Source organism: Ambystoma mexicanum, chromosome 10 (assembly GCF_040938575.1).
Source record: "Ambystoma mexicanum isolate Mex_15411 chromosome 10, UKY_AmexF1_1, whole genome shotgun sequence".
NCBI classification, from domain to species: Eukaryota; Metazoa; Chordata; class Amphibia; order Caudata; family Ambystomatidae; genus Ambystoma; species Ambystoma mexicanum.
Genome location: NC_090932.1, coordinates 726,695,428 through 726,714,400, shown reverse-complemented (window position 1 = coordinate 726,714,400; position 18,973 = coordinate 726,695,428). Strand labels below are relative to the sequence as shown.

Here is an 18,973-nt window from a genome sequence, read left to right as displayed (position 1 = left end):
CCACGCCGACAGCTACGGCTACCTGAAAAAAGGGAAAAGAGACATTAAGAAGTGCATTTAACTTCGCATAACATTCTTTTACTTACGTGCCTTCACGAACTCCGGCATTCTTCTCGCTTACCTTAATTACATACCGGACCTGCAATGGCGAGAGACATTTAAGGGGTCATATAAATAAAACTCCATATTCAAGCAATCACCGTTCGTGCAGCTAACGACGGCCTTGCTCCCTGACTTCATCCTCTGCAATCAAGAGGCTGGGCAATTAACCAGTGAAGCAACTGGCATCAGCACCCCTGCACAGACGCAGGATGGAGAGCTCCGCTTTCACCTATATAAGGTGAGCACATTCAGCCTACGAGTAACGTGGGGAGTCCAGGAAAGGGGAAGGTCAGATTGGCCAACCAGACATTCATTAACCCCTTGTTCTCCTACTTGCAGACACCTCACCCTCCAGGTCAAAATTACGGTGAGGAGAGGGTCTATCCAGGGTGTTACCAGAGGCCTGCGCGTGACCCTAGAAGACACTGAAATCTCCAACCCCGGACCTGCGCCTCCGAGGGATTCAGGTGAGCGTTACAGTAAATAAAACTAAACCTCTAAGGAAAACAGACCAACTCTTTGTTTCCATAGCACCTGGAAGGGAAGGCGATAACATATCAAATAACGCCATCTCCAGATGGATAGTCAAGTGCATAGAACTTTGCTATTCCCTATCCAAGGAAGTCTTACCCTTCACCCCCAGGGCTCACTCTACCAAAGGTACAGGAGTTACCTTAGGTTTCATTGCAAATGTCCCTCTAGACGCCATTTGCAAATCTGCTACATCGAGTTCCATCTATACGTTCACAGAGCATTATTGCATTGACAGACGCTGTAAAGCAGATTCACAGGCGGGACAAGCGGTACTAAAACATCTCTTTTACGCTGTACCTTTTCACTTCCCACCTCCTTCTCCAGATGCTGCTCGCTAATCTATGCAGAGCATGTGATCTAAGCAGATCCACAAGCTCCAGAAGGGATACATTACTCACCATAATCGTATTTCTGGTGCTTGTATCTGCTTAGATTCACAGCGCCCACCGTTCCTCCCCTTCTGGAGTAGAAGGCACATAGATGTTGTCTGGACTATCACTGTTTCTGCTTTATTACATCTGTACTCGCGCTACACTTCATGCAACCTCATGACATTTGTGATGTCATCTTTGATGTCCTGGGTGTTAGTTTTAGCAGTGCAAGGTGGTGGCGCAAGTTATGGTTGCTTAGCTTAGCATAATTGGCGAATTTCTGGGGTTTTTCGGTTTAACTTGCAACCATAACATCCCTTTAACAAGGTTTTTTCATTGAAAATATATATTTATATATATATTGGCAAAGGCATGTGAAACTGTTGTTGAATCAGAGGCGAAGAAGGATTTTATACTTAAACTGAATTTATTTTCGGTACATCTACTAAAGGAGCAAGACAGCTCCTGAGAATGTGGACATAAACCAGACATGTCACTCAAAGATATAAGTGAGGGTCATCGCTGAAAAGATAGATGGCTACTACCACTAACTCCTTCAATTCGGAAGAGCGTCTATCAACTAATGTGTTTGATCAGAAGGCTTGTCTCTGTGAGAAGCAAAGATCTCCTGCCGTCGACTTTGAAGATCATTTCATGAAACCCCCACTTTGTAGCAATAATATGTTCAGACCCTTTGAAGAATACTGCGATTGAGCAGGAAATACATCACGTGTCCCTTTCTTCATTCTGGTTTCTGTTATCATGAATCTCCTGCCATCAGACCGAATTTGATTTGATGTCTTCATAGCCCTGTATTTCATTTTTCAAGACTATTATGGTATGTATGTTTAAACTTGCACATAACTTTGTATGATTTCTGGAATAAGTATCGAAATGTCTTTGCACACTGTTGAAGCTTGTGCCAAAACCAAGAAAAGGAAGTGTTTTATTTTAATTTTATATTTATAACGCCCTCAATACCAGTGAGTGGTTTCTAAGCGCGGGATCGGGATTCAAATGAGTTGCCTTGTTTCCAAGACAAACACGTTGCCCCTGAGCTCTCCTTCCTCCCCTTTTATGCTTCTGTTTATTTTTCAAATAATCATAAACATGTATTATAGCAATACATATTTCTAGGAACATTATAGAAGCTTGAACCATGCGTCATGTTGCTCAGCTTGCGTCATGTTGCTCAGCTTGGCATATGCTAAAACCTGTCATTTTAAGATTTGCAGCCTTTGTTAGTATTTCGGTCTACCATGTCAAAAGAAACGATTTTTGCAATGTACCTCTCTCTTTGTCATATGAGGCAAAAATTATTTGCATTTTCACACTCAGCGCCAAGTCCCTATAGAAATATACTTTGTTTGATCCATTTGGAACAAGTTTATATTTTTTATAACTGCTCCCACTTATGCAAATTTGGACTCATCCCGAATTGAACTTTTAGGCTGTTGTTCCTCATTGGAATGCTGTACTAATGATGTTTACCACTTTTTTGATCACTTAAGTTTCACCATATATTATTTTATGCTAGATATAAAAAAATCAATTTCCTTCACGTTTACCATGCTAGATGATGCAGTCTGCAGTTTCTTGTATTCTTTCCTTAAATGGCCGATAGTTCCCTCCTATAACATTGATGTAATAGCAGGTCTTTCTCCATTGTGGGCGAGTGGGGGTTCTTTTTTTTCTTTTTCCCTGCTCTGAACGAATAGCAATTAGTTTTCATGCTGTGTTGCAGGTGCTCCAGACCCTGAAATGTTCCTTGCAGCCTGTGGTGAAGGATGTCTCTGTGAAGTGGACACTTCCGAATGGCCTCGAGTCTGCGCTCCTTTCCCATCTTCCTAATGCCATCTTCAGGGGCCAAAGGTCCATTATCTATGCACAGTTAAAGGGAAAGGTGAGTTTGCATTGGCTCGCTCTGATGACGACTAACAGTTAAAGTTGAAATGGATCTACCTTAAATCATCGAAAATATTACTGCGAGTCCCAGGAACATTTTTTGTTTTTCTTTTACCACAAGTATATGCAAGGAGGTTCCCCTCCACACTCCCCCCCAACATCCCTCCCACCTTAAAAGATCCCAGCCTCCATCGATATTTCCGTTAAAATGGGAGTTAAAAAAAAATGTTCTGGAACTTGCAGTAATGTGTGATTCGATGTTTTGATATGATACCAAAAAAAGATGGGTGGCTATGGCCCAACAGCAGTTTGTTATAAAGTGAAACCTCTACAAACTGTCCTACTTCATCAAAGCATTTCAACCACCACCAGATAAGAAGACAGGTGCAAAGCAGATATGAAATGACAAGCTTAGATGCAGAAATGCCCTTGGTGTATGGATGGGGCTTTAGATTCTGTCTGAACATTTCTTACAGTAAACAACGTCCTGAAATGTTGTAAATAGTATGGGACTAGAAGACAGAAGCCCTCACTTTAAAGGGTACTGTCTCAGTAACATGACGACCAGTCACGCATCGGAGCTGTCCTGACCTAAGCCTTTATTTTGATTTAAAGGGCTTCATGCTGCTTGTCCTACCAGAAACACACACCTTGGTCAAAGATACACCATTTGGTAGCAATGGCCACTCTCCTCAACCTTTTCTGATGCTCCTGTGAAAAGCAGTACCTCTACCAGGGACACTAAGATAAAGTGCCCTGACTCCTCCGGGGGCAGGACTTCCCCCTACAGTCGGAATGCAGGTGTGCGCAAGCTATACCTGCATTCCTGCCTCACACCCTAGTAAATACCCGATATTGATATTTTATTTGTATCGAGCTCATACACAAGTGTTTCAGAGTGCCACGAGGCAAGGGAGGGGAACAAGGGAGAACAAAAACAACAATCTTACTAGACCCAGTGACAAGTAAGATTGTTGTTTTTGTTCTCCCTTGTTCCCCTTCCTCGCCTCCTCGCGCTCTGAAACACTCCCTCACGCTGCCTCTCCAGCCTCGGAATTAATACAACAACATTTCTGAGTGCTCCTATCTCGAGGATTTCTGTTTGCAAAATACTTATGAAACAATTGTGGTATAAAGAGCAACAGTAAGTGACCTCACCCGGCTACCTGAGTTTGAAATGAACCGCGACCCTGTGAAAAAGGAATCTTCTTTTGTTGTTTAAGGGTTGGCTTCTGTTCCAATGCAGGCATTGTGGTCGCTTGTGGCAGAGATATATCATTAAAGAGCAGAGAGCTTCATGCCTATCCTTTTGCCACACCTCTGCTTCTCTTAGGATTGTGTGCTTTAATAGGACAGAGGATCTCCCCTAGGCTTATTCATTCCTTAGGGCTGCAATTATTGTAGTCAGCACCAGTCCTTTTCCTGTACATTTTTCTCCCATCCAAGTCCTATCCTCTTTTGTCTCCGCTTCTGTCTTCTAGATTGATGAAGCAGCCGATGCTGATGTCACTTTGGAATATACATTTAAGGACGAGGTGTTCAGGAATAAGCTGCAGTTCACTCTTCGGCCAGAGGCAGAATCCAGGTAATGCCCAGGAAGTTGTTACATATTGTACTTACCGAGTTTCATTTAATTCAGGGTTGTCAAACTCCAGGCCTCGTGGGCTGGATCCATGTCGGATTTTCAGGATACCCCTCACTAATATTCATGAGATAAATTTGCATACAATGATTCTAAATGTATGGAAATTCTTGCTCATGAATATTAATGAGCGATAGCCTGAAAACCTGTCAGGTTTCCGGGCCCTCGTGGCCTGGAGTTGCACAACCCTGATTTAGTTAATATGGCAACCTCACCAAATCCGGAGCAGGTTCACACAGTTTATCTATTAGATGTTTTTAAATAGCACAAAACTCCACCTCACGGTTGCTTCAGGGCACTGCGGTTGAAAGTGGGGTGGAGAAGGTAAAGGAGAGTTTGGAAGACAGTCTGAAGTCCAATGGCAGCGAGGTACAGGTGATTCTTTAGTGCTCCTCTAAGCTTAATACGATAAGGTGTGAGGCAAAGCTGTAGAGATAATGATATCTGAGTGGGGACTTGACAGTGTACAAATGTTCCCCCATAACCAGCATATGGGAGTTGATGCCAGAATAGTAAACTAGTGGAAGGAAACCATAGGTGCGTGGTCAGCTGCTAGAGTGCTGGTGCTTTGGCCAAATAATTGGACAAACTACCATGGATGGCATTGTGAGTGAGGTATAGAATTTTAAAAGACAATTGATCAGACCCTTTAAGCCACAATATAAGGTGTACAGCAAAGTTAAGCCACAATATAAGGTGTACAGCAAAGTTTTGAGTCCTTCCAATTTATACAACAACTTTTCAAGAAGATGAGCATAGATGCCATTGCAATAGTGCAGATGGGGAAAAAACACTGCAATGGGGAACTGAATCTTCAGCGGCAGCAGAAGGAAAGGAATCACTGAGCTCTGTGTGCTAAAAGGCTGCTGTTGGGACTACATTCATTTAAGGGCTGAATGCCAAGTTCGTCTCGAAGATGACTCCTAGGTTTCCTGCTTGAGGAATATGGTGCAACCCTTGAACACTTGGCATTTGGAAGGTAGAGTAATCATGTCAAATCCATGTTTTATATGTGTAGAGATGGTTAGCAATAATTCATATGTGAATGCATAAGATGCTGTCACAAACTCGTTGGCCATTACTGCAGTTTTGTTGTAGTTTGATATTTAGCCTGGAGCATTAGCATGCATGGTGAATCAAATACTATAAGTAGTTGCGGATGATCTTTGCTTGTGGAGCAATATGTATGTTGAACAGGGTCAGTGATAGAGCTAACCCTTGAGGGACCTGGCTTTGTAGAGTAGGATGTTCTTTTTTTCACCTGAGTGAGCCCTGTTGTATATGTACTTGCTTTTTCTGTGTTCTGACTTTTTTTATTTCGCAGCAAAACGTTCTCCAACGCCACACCTGACACTAACTGTTTTTTAAATTTGCTTCCTTGGTTACCCATAAGGCTTACCCAATCAGGGGTACATCAGAAGCGTCCCATCCTTTTGTGAGTTTTCCCAACCAGAATATGTGTTAGTGTGACAGACTAGTGGCAGCACGTGCAGCTCATTTGTATGTTGTAGATGCTGCATAGTTGTCTAGCAATTTTAATGAGTTATTGTCTATTTTCTCCCTGAGCAGGAGCAAAATGAATCCTAGGTGGTTTTTAAGTCCTTTGAGCTAGCCATTGAGTTGTGTTCCTTCTTGTTCGTGTTTGATGGTGGAAATTGCCACCTTTGCCAATTTGCCTGTGGGCTCTTATTGAGAGCTCACCAAAATCTCCAAGAATCATTGCATTCCTGTTTGAGCTCGATGTGGGTCTGTCAGATACTTCAATCAACATCCTTTTGTGTCTGTCTTCACAACAGGAGTGAGACTGGTCTCCACTGATTGGGAGGCCATCAAATGTTTCAAAAATGTGATGGGATTAGATGGCTGGGGTCATCCCCAGCCCTGTGTTGTTATGTACCGTAACTATGGGGAGAGCAGCCATGCTTCCATCGACAATAGGAAGTACTCCTGAAATAGCTCGGAGAAAAAGACGTAACTGAGGAGCCCTTTCAGGGAGCTCTGTTGCTGATCCTCCTCCTTAAGGTAAAGCTCTGCCTCTCTCAAACCAGAGGAAACCTGTCTCTGGTGATGCATTCCCTTGATTTGGCGTCTGCTGCCTTTGCCACGTAACATCTATTGGACATACTTAATCTGTTAATTTTAAACTATCTAACATTTTCCTGAAAAGTGTTTTGCTTGCTTGCTAATATCTAGTGAATACTTGTGCGTCCCCTGTATGGGTCACCTTACTGTTTTTACTGCTAAATTTCTGATTTTAGTCCATATCTGAGACTGTACATTTTATATACATAATTCCTTTGGGATGTCTGCGTATTGCGAACTGAGCCCGTGCACAGCCATTCTTACCCTGACCCAGCTAGAATTGTGCACAGGCGTAGAACACAGAGGGCCCTATTGATGCTGCAGAAATGTTATCCTCACATCCGAGTTCTGGGTCTGTCTGTATCAGTATAGATGCCTTAATGTTACCAACACTTAAATGTAAGACTGGGTATTGTGAAAAATGGAATCAGGACCAAGTGTTTCAAGCATGCAATCCTTTTATCAAAGACATGTTTGCCAAATATGGAGATTTGTGGTAATTATTTTTTTAATTTATTTTTTATTTACGTGCTTATGGTTAACAAAAAACATTTTGCACAATCACATTTCAATACAATTAAAACATTACATTCAATTCATACATTATAATTCATCCAATACATACATATCGAATATTATAAAGAAAAAAAGGTACAAAAATCGCATCCCTATTCAATATATGCAAACCATTAAAAATAAGAGAATTAAGCACATACTCATAATATTTCATTTACATATTTACAGATTCCAATCAGCCGATCACGAAGCAAGTTGAATTCAACCACAGACACCAAAGTTAGCAAACTGTGTATACCCATACGTGGACCTCTTGCTCGCTGTGCTCAGAGAGCCACAGCTGCACCTCACTGATGAGGCCCAACAAGGCTGAAACACGTGCCTGGGGTTGCTGTTGGTACTCTGGTTCAAAGGAGGTTTGCCTGGCATTTCGGTGCTGGACAAAGACTGATATGCAAATGGATATTCCTCCTTTGTGAAAAGTACAGTGAGCAAAAAGCAATGGCTGTGGACTCTCATAGTGGGTAAAAACCACAGAACAGGATATCATGCCATGTTCTTTCTAGAGATGTGGCGCCTGCTACCTTTTTTGTATGTATTGTGCTAGTTTGCCCTCTGAAGCCGGTCTTATTCAGCGGCAAGATTTTCCTAAAATCAATCCATTGGTTTAACTTGTCTAACAAAACTCTAGTAAACAATTCCGCCGGTATATCCAACATCGCTAACAACCTCTGTTATATACCAGTGAAATATTGCTCTCTTTGCAAAAGGGCGGTACTACACCCAATTTATCAATACCTACAAATAGAATATGTAACACGATTGCCCAAGCCCATGGTGTCTGTTTAATAAGAGCATTACAAGTCTGTCTGGGCCCGGAGCTCATGATGAGTTCAGTTTTCGAATTAGTTTCACTATCTCAACTACTGAGCATTTGCAGGTCCACACTGCTACATCGTTTGGCTTTTCTACATCTTCAGGCATCACAGCCCCTAATGAACTGCCTATATATACACATACCCTATTTATCGTTAATGTCTTTTTATTCTCACCATTAATTACCGGCTATATTCCTCTATTGTTTGACGTAGCATATTAGGCCAACTGCTTCCAAACTCCATTAGTACGTTCACTAGCGTGATTCCGTAACCCCCTACAATAGCTTCCTTTCAGCCTTTTCATTTGTTCAGCTATCTCCGAGGTATCACCAAATGTTTTCATATGTTCCAATATGTAAGCTATCTCACAGCGCAATTGTCTCTTGGCTGCTTGTACTTTTTTATCATAGCATTTTCTTTTATAACCTTCCCTATTCCATCTTTCATTGGTGCTCTTATAATTTCTGTTCGCCGTAATTTCTTCTTTAATATGATTAACCACGACTGCAAAGTCATTGATTAGGGTGGTTTCATCCTTAACATACCTACTTACCTAACCAGTTGCCAGGGTACTTTTGTAAATCTTTCTCAACCACCACAAGCGTCTTATATAAAGTCCCTGCATCCCACCATATACTATTAGCTCCCTTATTAATATAAATGTCCCCGTTCTTACCGTAATGGCATTTATTCTCCCGAAGCTGATCACTTTCTTCCCGATTTAAAATTGCCATATCTCCCACTAATACAAGTGCTGCCTCATTTACAAAAACATAATCGTATTAGCACTCGTTCCACTTATTCTTGTAAATGCTTTATTTTCATCCCCCAACACAATGTCCATTTAGCATTATTAAATGGTGAACATAAGCATTTCAGCCCAGGCAAGGCCCTGTTGATTCCAATTTTTCTCGTCTTTGGGGTGAGTCTTTTTATTATCCATGAAACCAGCCAGGTCAGGCGGAATTTTCGTGGTAAAATCCCCAGCTACACCTATAGGAATCTGAGTTTCCGTATTAGCCATCAGTTTTTCAACTGTTAAGATATTCTGCGTATGCATCATTGCATTAGGGGGGTCATATATACTGCACAACGTATAAAACAAACCCAGCATAACAACAGATGTCGTCCTTTCAAATTATGGTATGCAAATCTGCAAGGGGACTTCCAAATAGGTCGAAGATATGGCTTTTCCAGATGGCCACTTTCATACTCCTTTTACCATATAATGCACCCGACGGTCATTCCTGAGACACCCTGGCATTATCTTGTGCATGGTACAGTAGGGGTATGATCCGCCACTGTATTTAATCAATTTCTATCCCCCAGACAGGAATGGGTTTTTTATGTTGGCATATTTAAGGTTTATAATAAACAGCAAGCTTGCAAAAAAAGAGCCACTGGGGTGACCAATGGGAGGATTACTAACGGCTGTAACAAATTGCGAAAATCACCTCCTACAGAATTGGAAATGTCCGTCAGAGGCCTTGCTGATCACTAAGATCACGGACAGAATTGATACTAATACCACATATATTCTAATACTGAACATATATTTTAACTCATTTCGATCAGAGATAGATGTTTTGTTGAATGAGTTCCAAAATATTCTGATAAAGTGGCGAGCCCAATACCCAAAGATTCCGATTATTGTAGGAGGTGATGTTAACTGTGATTGCAACGTGAATGAGGTTGATTTGGATATATTCGATGGGGATAAAGCGGCAGTTGTTGTACAAGCGAGTGGTGTAAGGAAGTGGAGCTCCCCTGCTAGAATGTGGTCATCCTTTCTTGCAAGATGGGGTTGTTGCAAACTAACCAGCTATGTGATGGGTGATGGTAATCAGTCCCTACCTGGCATAACTCGCTAGCAGCATCCATGACTGACTATGTTTTTCTTTGGAATATAGATATGGTGACTGTTTGTAGCTTTGAGATAATACCCACCCCTCTTAGTGACCATGCAATGAAATATTTAGCACTTAGCGTGGGTCAGTCAAAGGTGGGCAAATCAGGGGACCCACAAAAAGTAGTGGTGACTGGAACAAATGATAGGATCTGGCAAATTGGCAATAGTAACAAAGCAAATACCAACTTAGGAAATTTTTTGGTGACTTTACCAAATGAGAGTAAGGATGCATTTGCTTGCCCAAGAGAGTTACCCCACCTATTATCCAAACTGGGGAAAATTTCAATCGACCAGACAAAGTTGTCTGGTTGTCCCTTTGGTTCAGGCCATAGAAACTGGTTTGACACATCGATAAACGATAATAAAAGGAGCTGCAGAGCTCAATTAAACTTTGGATGAAAAGATCTGTTGCAGGAAATAGGGATGAAATAAGTAAGGGTAAAGGAATGCTAAAACAGGCGTTCCACAGATGGCTTGAATCTCTCTGAATCCAATTATATGTTAATACAAATCAGGCTCTCTTTAAGGAACTGGAAAATAAAGATTCTCGAGCAATTTGGCGAATTATGAACGATGCAGATGGTAACCAATTGAAGATGCAGTCCTGCTGTGTGGCAGAGAATGATTGGGTAGAATATCTTACAAGTACATTTAAAGCGGCCTCTGACTATCTTGGAAACTCTGAAAGTGATGCCAGCTCGAGAGCTAGCTGGACATTCCGATTTCATAAAACAGATATCAAACTGGTAATTGGGAAACTAGATAATTCTAAAAGCTAGTGGCCCGGATGGACTCTCAACAAGAATCTACAAAGATGATCCAGTATTATGGGCAGACATCTTGTTTAAACTTGTTTCGCTCATTTCTGTAGGGGATTACATCCCTAGCTCTTGGCAAGAGTCCCTGCTAGTTCTCATGTTCAAAAGGGGGCACAGAGCTACTCTATCAAGCTATCGTCCAGTCGCCTTCATTGATTTTTCCTCCAAAATATTCACCAGACTAGTTCTGAAGGACTTAACTAATCGGGTCGAGTCCACCAGGCAACTTAGCCAGCTACAAACCTGGTTCAGGAAAGGTGTAAGGACTCTAGTGAGTGCCTTATCACTATATGCACCTCTAACATAGGTGGGAAGTTTGGCAAATCCTTATATATGGCTGTGATCGATCTAACAGCCGCATTTGATAACATCAGCATGACAAACCCATGGAGTAAATTAACTGAATGGGGCATCAATCTGGGTCTCTTGCATATGATTCCGTAACGTTACTCTGATAATTCAATGAAAGTTAGACTGAATACCCGGGTAGACCTGTCCAGATTTATACCGGTAACAAAAGGAGTACGCCAGGGGTGTGTTCTAGCCCCCACCCTCTTCAATCTCCATCTAGCTGATTTATCGGAAGAAAGTAAATCATGGAAAGGTTATGCCCTGAGATGGCTAGATTTGCGGGTGAATATTTTTGCGTACGCTGATGATCTCGTACTGCTAGACTACACCCCTGCAGGACTTCAAAGCCTCCTACAGGGAATGGACAATTATCTGATAATGATGATAATGATGTGTTATTTATATAGCGCCTTAATCCAAAGCGCTGTACAGAACACATATTTACATACAATATCACCCAACCGAAATTGGTACTCTAGGAGTAAATCAACTGTTGATAAACCCCCTGAAATCTTTTGTAATGACATTTACTACTGGTCAAAAAAATAAATCATATACATGGAGTCTGAGTAAGTTACCGGTAACCAGGGTAACTACCATAAGCTATCTGGGTTTCCCTGTATTTTCTCAAAGCCAATTTAAAAATCAAAGAGAAAAAATGGAGGATTAATTTCGATCCTCAATTTCACTCATGAAAGTGCTGACATGCATACTGTGTGCACAATCCCTGGTCCTGCTAATAGAGCTCTATAAATTAAAGGTAACATCAATGATCTTATATGGTCATTCAAGAACAGGACATTTTTGGACAGGCTGGAAGGGAACATTTGGAAGACATTCTTGTGCCTTCCAAAGACAGTCCTAACAAGCCTAATCAGACTCGAATTGGGCTTAAGTGCATGGTATGCGCAATACATTAAAAAAGTCTGTCCCTTCTACGCCAATTAATACAATCTGAAAACCCCCTTTAGGCTTCTATTTGCATAATTGTCTAAAAGAAAGACCTGAGTCGGGCCCGTTTCTGAGTATATTTCAGAAGTGATGTTCAGCCTTCCAAGAAATGATTAATGTGCATGCATCAAACTCTGAATATACAAAGAAAAAGAAAATAATGCATTCGCACTGGAAGATGGACTGGGAAGATTTAGATGGTTAAAGTTATTTAAAGGAAAAATGAACTACTTCCTTCCTGTAGATAAACACGGATCGTACCTTTTCAAATTTCCATCCCAAAAACAGAGAATCTTATCTAAAATCCTGCCTAAATGCCCCCCCCCCCTGGACGCTAGAAGACATTGGGCCTCATTACGACCCGGGCGGTAAGGGATTACCGGTACCGGTAATGGCACCGGTGCCGGTAATCCCTTACCGCCCTATTCCGAGGTCCCTTTGCAGGTCCTCTCTTAACGCCTGGTTTTACCAGGCGTTAAGGACGGGACCTGCAAAGGGACTTTGGAGGTAATAACGGTACTGCAATTTGCAGTACTGTTATTACCGCCTTCCCCATTCCCATTGAGCCCTATGGGGGCTCAAATGGGAATGGGGAAGGGCCCTGGTGAATGGGGAATTACCGCCCCCGCCAATCTTGGAATGGGGCGGTAATACCTCCATTCACCAGGACGGAGTCGCTATGGGTTTGGAGGCAGCCATGGCGCCAATAGCGCCATGTTTACCTCCAAACTCGTAATGACCCCCATTGCCATGAAAATGGCTTGCTCAAGAAACTTCAAGGCTGCCGCTCGTACTGTCAGGCCCTGCTGGAATCCCTCTTGCACTTAACAATGGAATGTCCGGCTTTCACGAAAGACAGGATCAGTCATTTAGGCCTGTTTGTTCAATCAACTGCACAGGTCCTGACAAACTGTTTATGGGGAAGGCTGATGCTAACCTCAAATCAGGCCCCGATTCTAGCTTTGACAAAACTACTGGAAAACTTTTTTCTGGCACTTAATTTGGTAATGCCATAGGGAGAGTGGGAGTGAGACGCGCTCTGGGGAAGCTAAACCTAGATACAGTTACGCAGAAGGGCCTTAGAATGTATTGAACTCTGTAATTCAGCGGATTCAATGAGGTGGCAAGTACTCCTAATTGGAGACAAAGCTGAAGCAGAAGGGTAAACCGTTGAGTAGTAATGTTAAGGTTGTCCAATTGTGTATAGTCGTCTGTTTCTCTGCCAATCTGTCTTTCTTTCTTTTTTTTCTTCTCCTTTTTTGCTATTGTATATAGTTTTAGTAATGTGATGTTTCTTTTATATTGTGCAATTGGTGTGAAAAGTGTCAATGTATTGTAAACTGGTAAAACAAATCTTTTTTAATAACAAAAAATATGCAAGTGCTGTTGGGAAAGATTCACTTTTTGCAACTTTCCATCCATATTTTCTATGGACCCCCTTTCTTTTTGCTCTTTTTTTCTAACCTGTTCTGACTTCAGCTTCCCTTCCCTTGCCTTTTGCTAATTTGTTTTGGGAAACTCATCAGTCCTTTAGTCTATCAGTACTTGGAAACTATGGGCCTCATTCCAGGTCGGGCGGTCTGGTAAAAAAGTGCCGGTATCCTAGGATGCCGGCACTTTACCAGACTGCCTGACTACGGGTTTGCCGGTGGGGCACCTTGGCTTACCTCTGGCTAAAAGCTGGAGGTAAGCCAGGTGCCCTACCAGCAAACAAAAGCGCCATTATGGTAATGACGACAAAACCCCTCATGGAGTCCTGTTGGACTCCATGAGTGGGGATTAACATCGTCCCGCCGGCATTCGTAATCCGTCCGGAATGCCGCCGGGCCGAGTGCCGGTAAAGGTAAGTACCAACATTGTACACAGCATCTTACAATGCCGTGCAATGGGGATACTTTTGTACCACCCTAGCTTTTTACACTTGGGATTTCTGGTTACTTTAATATGTGCCGAAAGACAAGCTGTTGGCAGCAGATACATTTTTACCATTTGTGCATTCTTTTTAGTGGGCACATTCGCGTTTGCTGTATATGGCTACTAAAAGTGGGTAACGCCCTTAACTGGCATGCCCCGAGATTTTCTCTTGTTTCCGTGACCATATTGTTGTTGGACTTCTTCCTGCCTGCCAGGTCTGGAAATCCCTTCTAAGGTCATGCACTTTCCAGGTAAAGCTGCTGCTTTCACAGGCTAGTGCTGCCTTTGTGTGCGTATGTTTGTGTGTGGCCCAGGAAGGAGGTGGGACTCTCTGGTCCCACTCCACATCCATGGCGCCAGAGAGCCTGGGTTTGGGGCAAGAGTAAAACCAGTAGTTGTCTTGGATTGCTCAGCTGCTGGCTGGTTGAATGGCAATCTCCTTACCATTGGTCTTGGACTTTGGTAAGAAGAGCACCTCTGCAGTCATGTCTTCCGATCAGTGTTGGAGCCAAAAATCCCTCTTAGAAGAACAGCCAATTTAAGCTCCAAAGACGACTCCTGTAGAGGCATCCTTTCCTGCGTCTGGTCTGTGAAGCCTTGTTGGACTACCTGATCTACGAAGACCCTGAGCAGTGCTTCAGCCTGTCATACCTTGATGCTCACAGAACATATCCCGATGCTCTCGCTGCACCGAAGGCCACTGGCTGCTATGGAGATGTTGGAAGTGTACTAGACTTCATTGTGACACCCTCTGCACATTCTGTCAAGAGGAAGTATGACGTAGCTAGGGAGATTTGTCATTTTTATGCTTCATCCCCTCTCCTGATGAGACCCCCAGCACTTTTTTGCAGGACCTCTGGACCTTTTTCTGAAATCCTGAATGAGTGGAGCTTTTTCCACTCATTCATTCCTATGGGCTCTGTCTTTTGGAACTCTATTTTTTGTATTTAACCTGTCCTATGGAGTCTATTTTCCTCCATACAAAATTAAAGGCATCTGTATTTTACTTTTGCAGTATGCAGCTTCTTATGGGCCGTGTAGCTGGGGACCCTTAGGGTCCTCCTTTGAGATTCTTTCTTTATCCTATAGCAACTTCCGTTCTTAGAATCTCTCCAAAAACTTTATAGTCTGAGAGATTGGGACACACCACTTTATGTGGAGTACCAAAGTGATACATAGTATACCCCTTCTCTCTGCTCCTGTGACTTTTTTTGTCACACAGGCAATCTCTGAGGTATGTCTGGGTGCTGTGGACGTGTTCTACGCCACGCCATTGCACAATAGGGGCACTCAATTACCAACTGGGGGCCTCCCTTCTTTTTTCACCATTACTAGCGTGGTTGTTCTTTTTCAGCCGTTCTTCTACCATTCTGGGAGGTGGATGCCTGTGTGTGCCTTTTCTTTTGCTGGGCACCCTTGGGTGTCCTGGCCTAGGCTCCAGAGTGTCCGGGCAGGCAGGAAGTTAGGGAGGAGTTTTCCACCCCCCTGTCCTTTGTCTGCCACAGTGCCTGAATAGGACCAGCTCCCACTGGGAGTCTGTCTGTCCATATTGGACAGCCAAACGCCCCTTTCTGTAAACTTCTGAGGAAGATTGCAGAGGAGTGAGTGCTGAAACTGTATAAAGGTGAGGCTCCTGGAGTGAAAAGCAAGTCAACCACTGGAAGCTATAGTAACCAGCATGCAAACCCTTTGCAACACTGTGAAGCGACCACTGCTGTCCTGACCCCGTTTCTGTGCGACAGAGGAACTCCGAAGAGGATGATTCCTTCCCTTTGACTGGTGGGAACAACCATTCCCAAGACGAACTTTGTTTTGAGCCATCGACCGAGGTCCTGTGAGTTTCCAGAGCTGCGGAACCCCAGTTCCATTTCGAGTGCTTTGTCGTGGAAAGGCTGAATCCATTGAAATCTTTGCTGAGCCCTCAAGGACACTCCAGAGATCCGATCCAACTCACACAGACCCCCTCAGCAGAGTGTGGGACTGTAAGAAGCGAACAAGATTGACCGGGCGAATTGCGTCCTTTTTTTTTGGTACTGCAGAAAAGGCACCAAAACCGCAGAGTGACCAAAGAAGTTGAGGAAAGCCATGCCAGAGGTCCTCCCCCGAGACTGGCAGTGAGAGAACACATCCATTGTCCTCCCCTTCTTCATCAGACCAAGGAATCCGGATGTTGGATCCAGAGCTGCAACATCGCAGAGCATCCACCAAAAACACTTTCTTCAAACCTAAGGTACTGTGGGGAAAAGGTTATTGCTTACCTGATATTCAGAAAGTCGCTCCAGTGCTTTGGAGTGCACATATATATGTTCAGGGCAACCCGGCTTACCTCTGACCCAAGCTACTGCTTTTGTCCCTTTACTGTGTCCTTTAACAGGGTCACAAATGTTGGTTAAATCTTCTTCTACCTTCCTTCCTAGAGACTAGAAGGTACCCACAAGAACTTTTGACTTCTGCTGCTTTTAAAGACTTTAAGCCTCTGTAAACTGCCTTTTGGCTGGGGTTGCGTTTGGACTTTAAAAGACTTGCTGTGCAGGGAAACCACCTCTAGAACCTGAAGCTCTACTAGGATAACACTAACCAATGGTTTTCCTTCCCACAAATCACTGTTTTATATGTCAATGCTGACTAAATACAATTATGGTATTACTTTGTGGGTGCGCGTAGTTACCAATAGTACGGTAGACCTGTCAAACTCCTGCAACAATTGTGCGCCTTCAGCAACTACCAAGTAAGAAGTGGCCTTTTGAAAGTATTGTTGAGTATACCTACGTGTGTTGGCTTATTGTGCTAAGTATTTAACGTTGACTCTGGTGTAAATATAATAAATCTATATTTTAATATAGATGTATGTGTAAGTGTTTCTTTGATGTACATTGCTAGCTAGATTCAGTGTACTTACCTACAGCTCACATCTTCCTCTTAAGATAAGCCTGACTGCTCTGCCACTCTACCAAGTTCCTTGAGTAGTACAGACTGAAACTAAGAAATGGGGATCTACAAACCACTGAGATACTTTACTAAAGTCTTACTTCCAAGTTAGGACTTTTTTCCCCTTTGGGGGTTTTCCTCTTAATTGCAGCCAGAGAGGATCGTTCCTTTCTTTGAGACATTCTCTCCAGCCAGAAGAGACGATCCACAACTCACCAGGGGTCCCCAAAACCTATTCCAGAGCCTTCGACTTCGCCAAACAAGCTTTAGGTGAGCTCTGACACTGATACAGTCCTTGGACTAGTGGGACCAACTAGACTTGATGCCCTCGAGGATCCGGCCATCCTGATCCTTCGGAAGTGTCCCTGGACCACCCAGTGGACTAGCTACCTCTCTAGTAGGCTTCCTCACCAGAACTGTCGCCATTCTGCGGTTGCACCTGGAACTTTGGTAGTCGGCAGCTCATGCCACAAGTTGCCTTCCCTCCAAATTTCAGTATCCCAGCATCCCAGCATCAAGGGATCCTGTCCTAGAGAAGCTTCTGTAACCACACTGGGAAGAATCCCTGTCGTCATCTGTGTGTGACAACCGTCACTGGAACTCTCCTTCCCCCATCCTGTGAAGTGTCTTGAAGAGGTCTGCATCAGTGATTCTTGCATTTCTTCATCATCAGGGGTTGCACCTTGCAACTGTACCCGACCAGAAGAATACTTGAACCTGCACCTCCTGGGCACCCTCGCTGGAACCAATGGCAGGAAATCCAACCTCGAGTGACTCCCAGAGGATCTGCAAAATCATCTGGGAATATCGGAGTCATGGCAGATAAGTAGCCATGGTGCATCCGCCCACCCCCCGTCCTCCATAGGATAACATTGGGAACAGGTTCCTTTGTGTCCTAAACTTCCTTTCCACTGCCTTTTGGCCGGCGAACCTGTTTGCTTGTTTATTTGTAGGGTGCATCGATTACAAGAATCCTTTAAGCTTAGGTTACATTGTGAATCAATTAGGCACTAGGATTATACAGGAAAGAATGCAAGAAACAAATTATACAATAAGTTACACATAGTAGGGTCAGTGGAGCATACAGAAAGCAGTGAGGTACAGCAGGATCAAATGTCATTGGATCGCAACCAGTTCAAGGTATTGCGTCTAAAACGGAGGAAGGATTGGTCCAGACAGAAAGACAGAGGCAGTGCGTTCCAGGACTATGCGGCTTTGACTGGGAAGCTGTTACCCCCAGATTTATTAGGTTGAATCTAGGTATGTTCAGGCAAAAAGAGTTAGCAGCTCTGGAGGGGCGGGTATAGGATTTTCTGACTATTCCCTCAGTTAGGTACGGGGTGCCGCTTTGTGGGGCATTTGAAGGTGAGGGAGACAGTTTTGAGCAGGATTCTGTTGTTTATCCTCAGCCAATGATGTTCTCTTTTGAGTATGGATACGTGTTCTCTATTGGGAATATTTAGAGCAGTTCTTAGCGCATTATTCTGTAAGATTTGTATTTCGTCTAGGATATACTTGTTAGCACCTAGATATAAGGTGTTACAATAATCCAATTTTGAGAGTATCAAGGTATTGGCAAGGATGATACAACTGGCTTTGGATAAGAATGGCCTGGAGGCTCTGATTAATTTACACGCGTAAGCTGATGCTGATGCCAAGGAGTTTAATTGGGATTAGTGTGGAGTCGAGGTAGAAGCCTAAGGTTGGCGCTTCTTTTACTACCTTAATTGTATTTCTGTCGATGTTGAAGGCGGAGTAGTTCGGGTTAGTTTATTTTAGATTGGCAGCTGTTCCAAGAATCAGGAGCTCCGTTTTGTCGTCATTCAGGCAGAGGCCATGGGCTGCCATCCAAGCCTGAATGAGGAGGTAGATTTTATTTACCAAAGCTGTGTCCTTGTCATAATCACCCGAAAGGGGTATGAGGATCTGGGTGTCATCTGCATAATTAGTGTAAGTGACACCCAGTCTGACCAATTTGTCAAACAAGGGCTATGTAAATATATTGTACATAGTTGGCGATACGCAAGATTCTTGTGGAAAGCCACAGGTAGTCTGGATGGGATCTGCTGCCG

General features: G+C 43.3%; 1 protein-coding gene across 38 annotated transcripts in view; it reads left to right on the top strand.

Moving 5' to 3' along the window:
* LOC138491680 (von Willebrand factor A domain-containing protein 5A-like) overlaps positions 1-18,973 on the top strand; it is a 925,839-nt gene that overhangs the window by 384,076 nt on the left and 522,790 nt on the right. For all 38 annotated transcript variants that reach the window (XM_069618327.1, XM_069618326.1, XM_069618336.1 and 35 more), the window contains 2 exons: positions 2,752-2,910; positions 4,394-4,497. In XM_069618327.1, the coding sequence (XP_069474428.1) occupies positions 2,752-2,910; positions 4,394-4,497 (263 nt within the window). The remainder of the gene's footprint in view (positions 1-2,751; positions 2,911-4,393; positions 4,498-18,973) is intronic.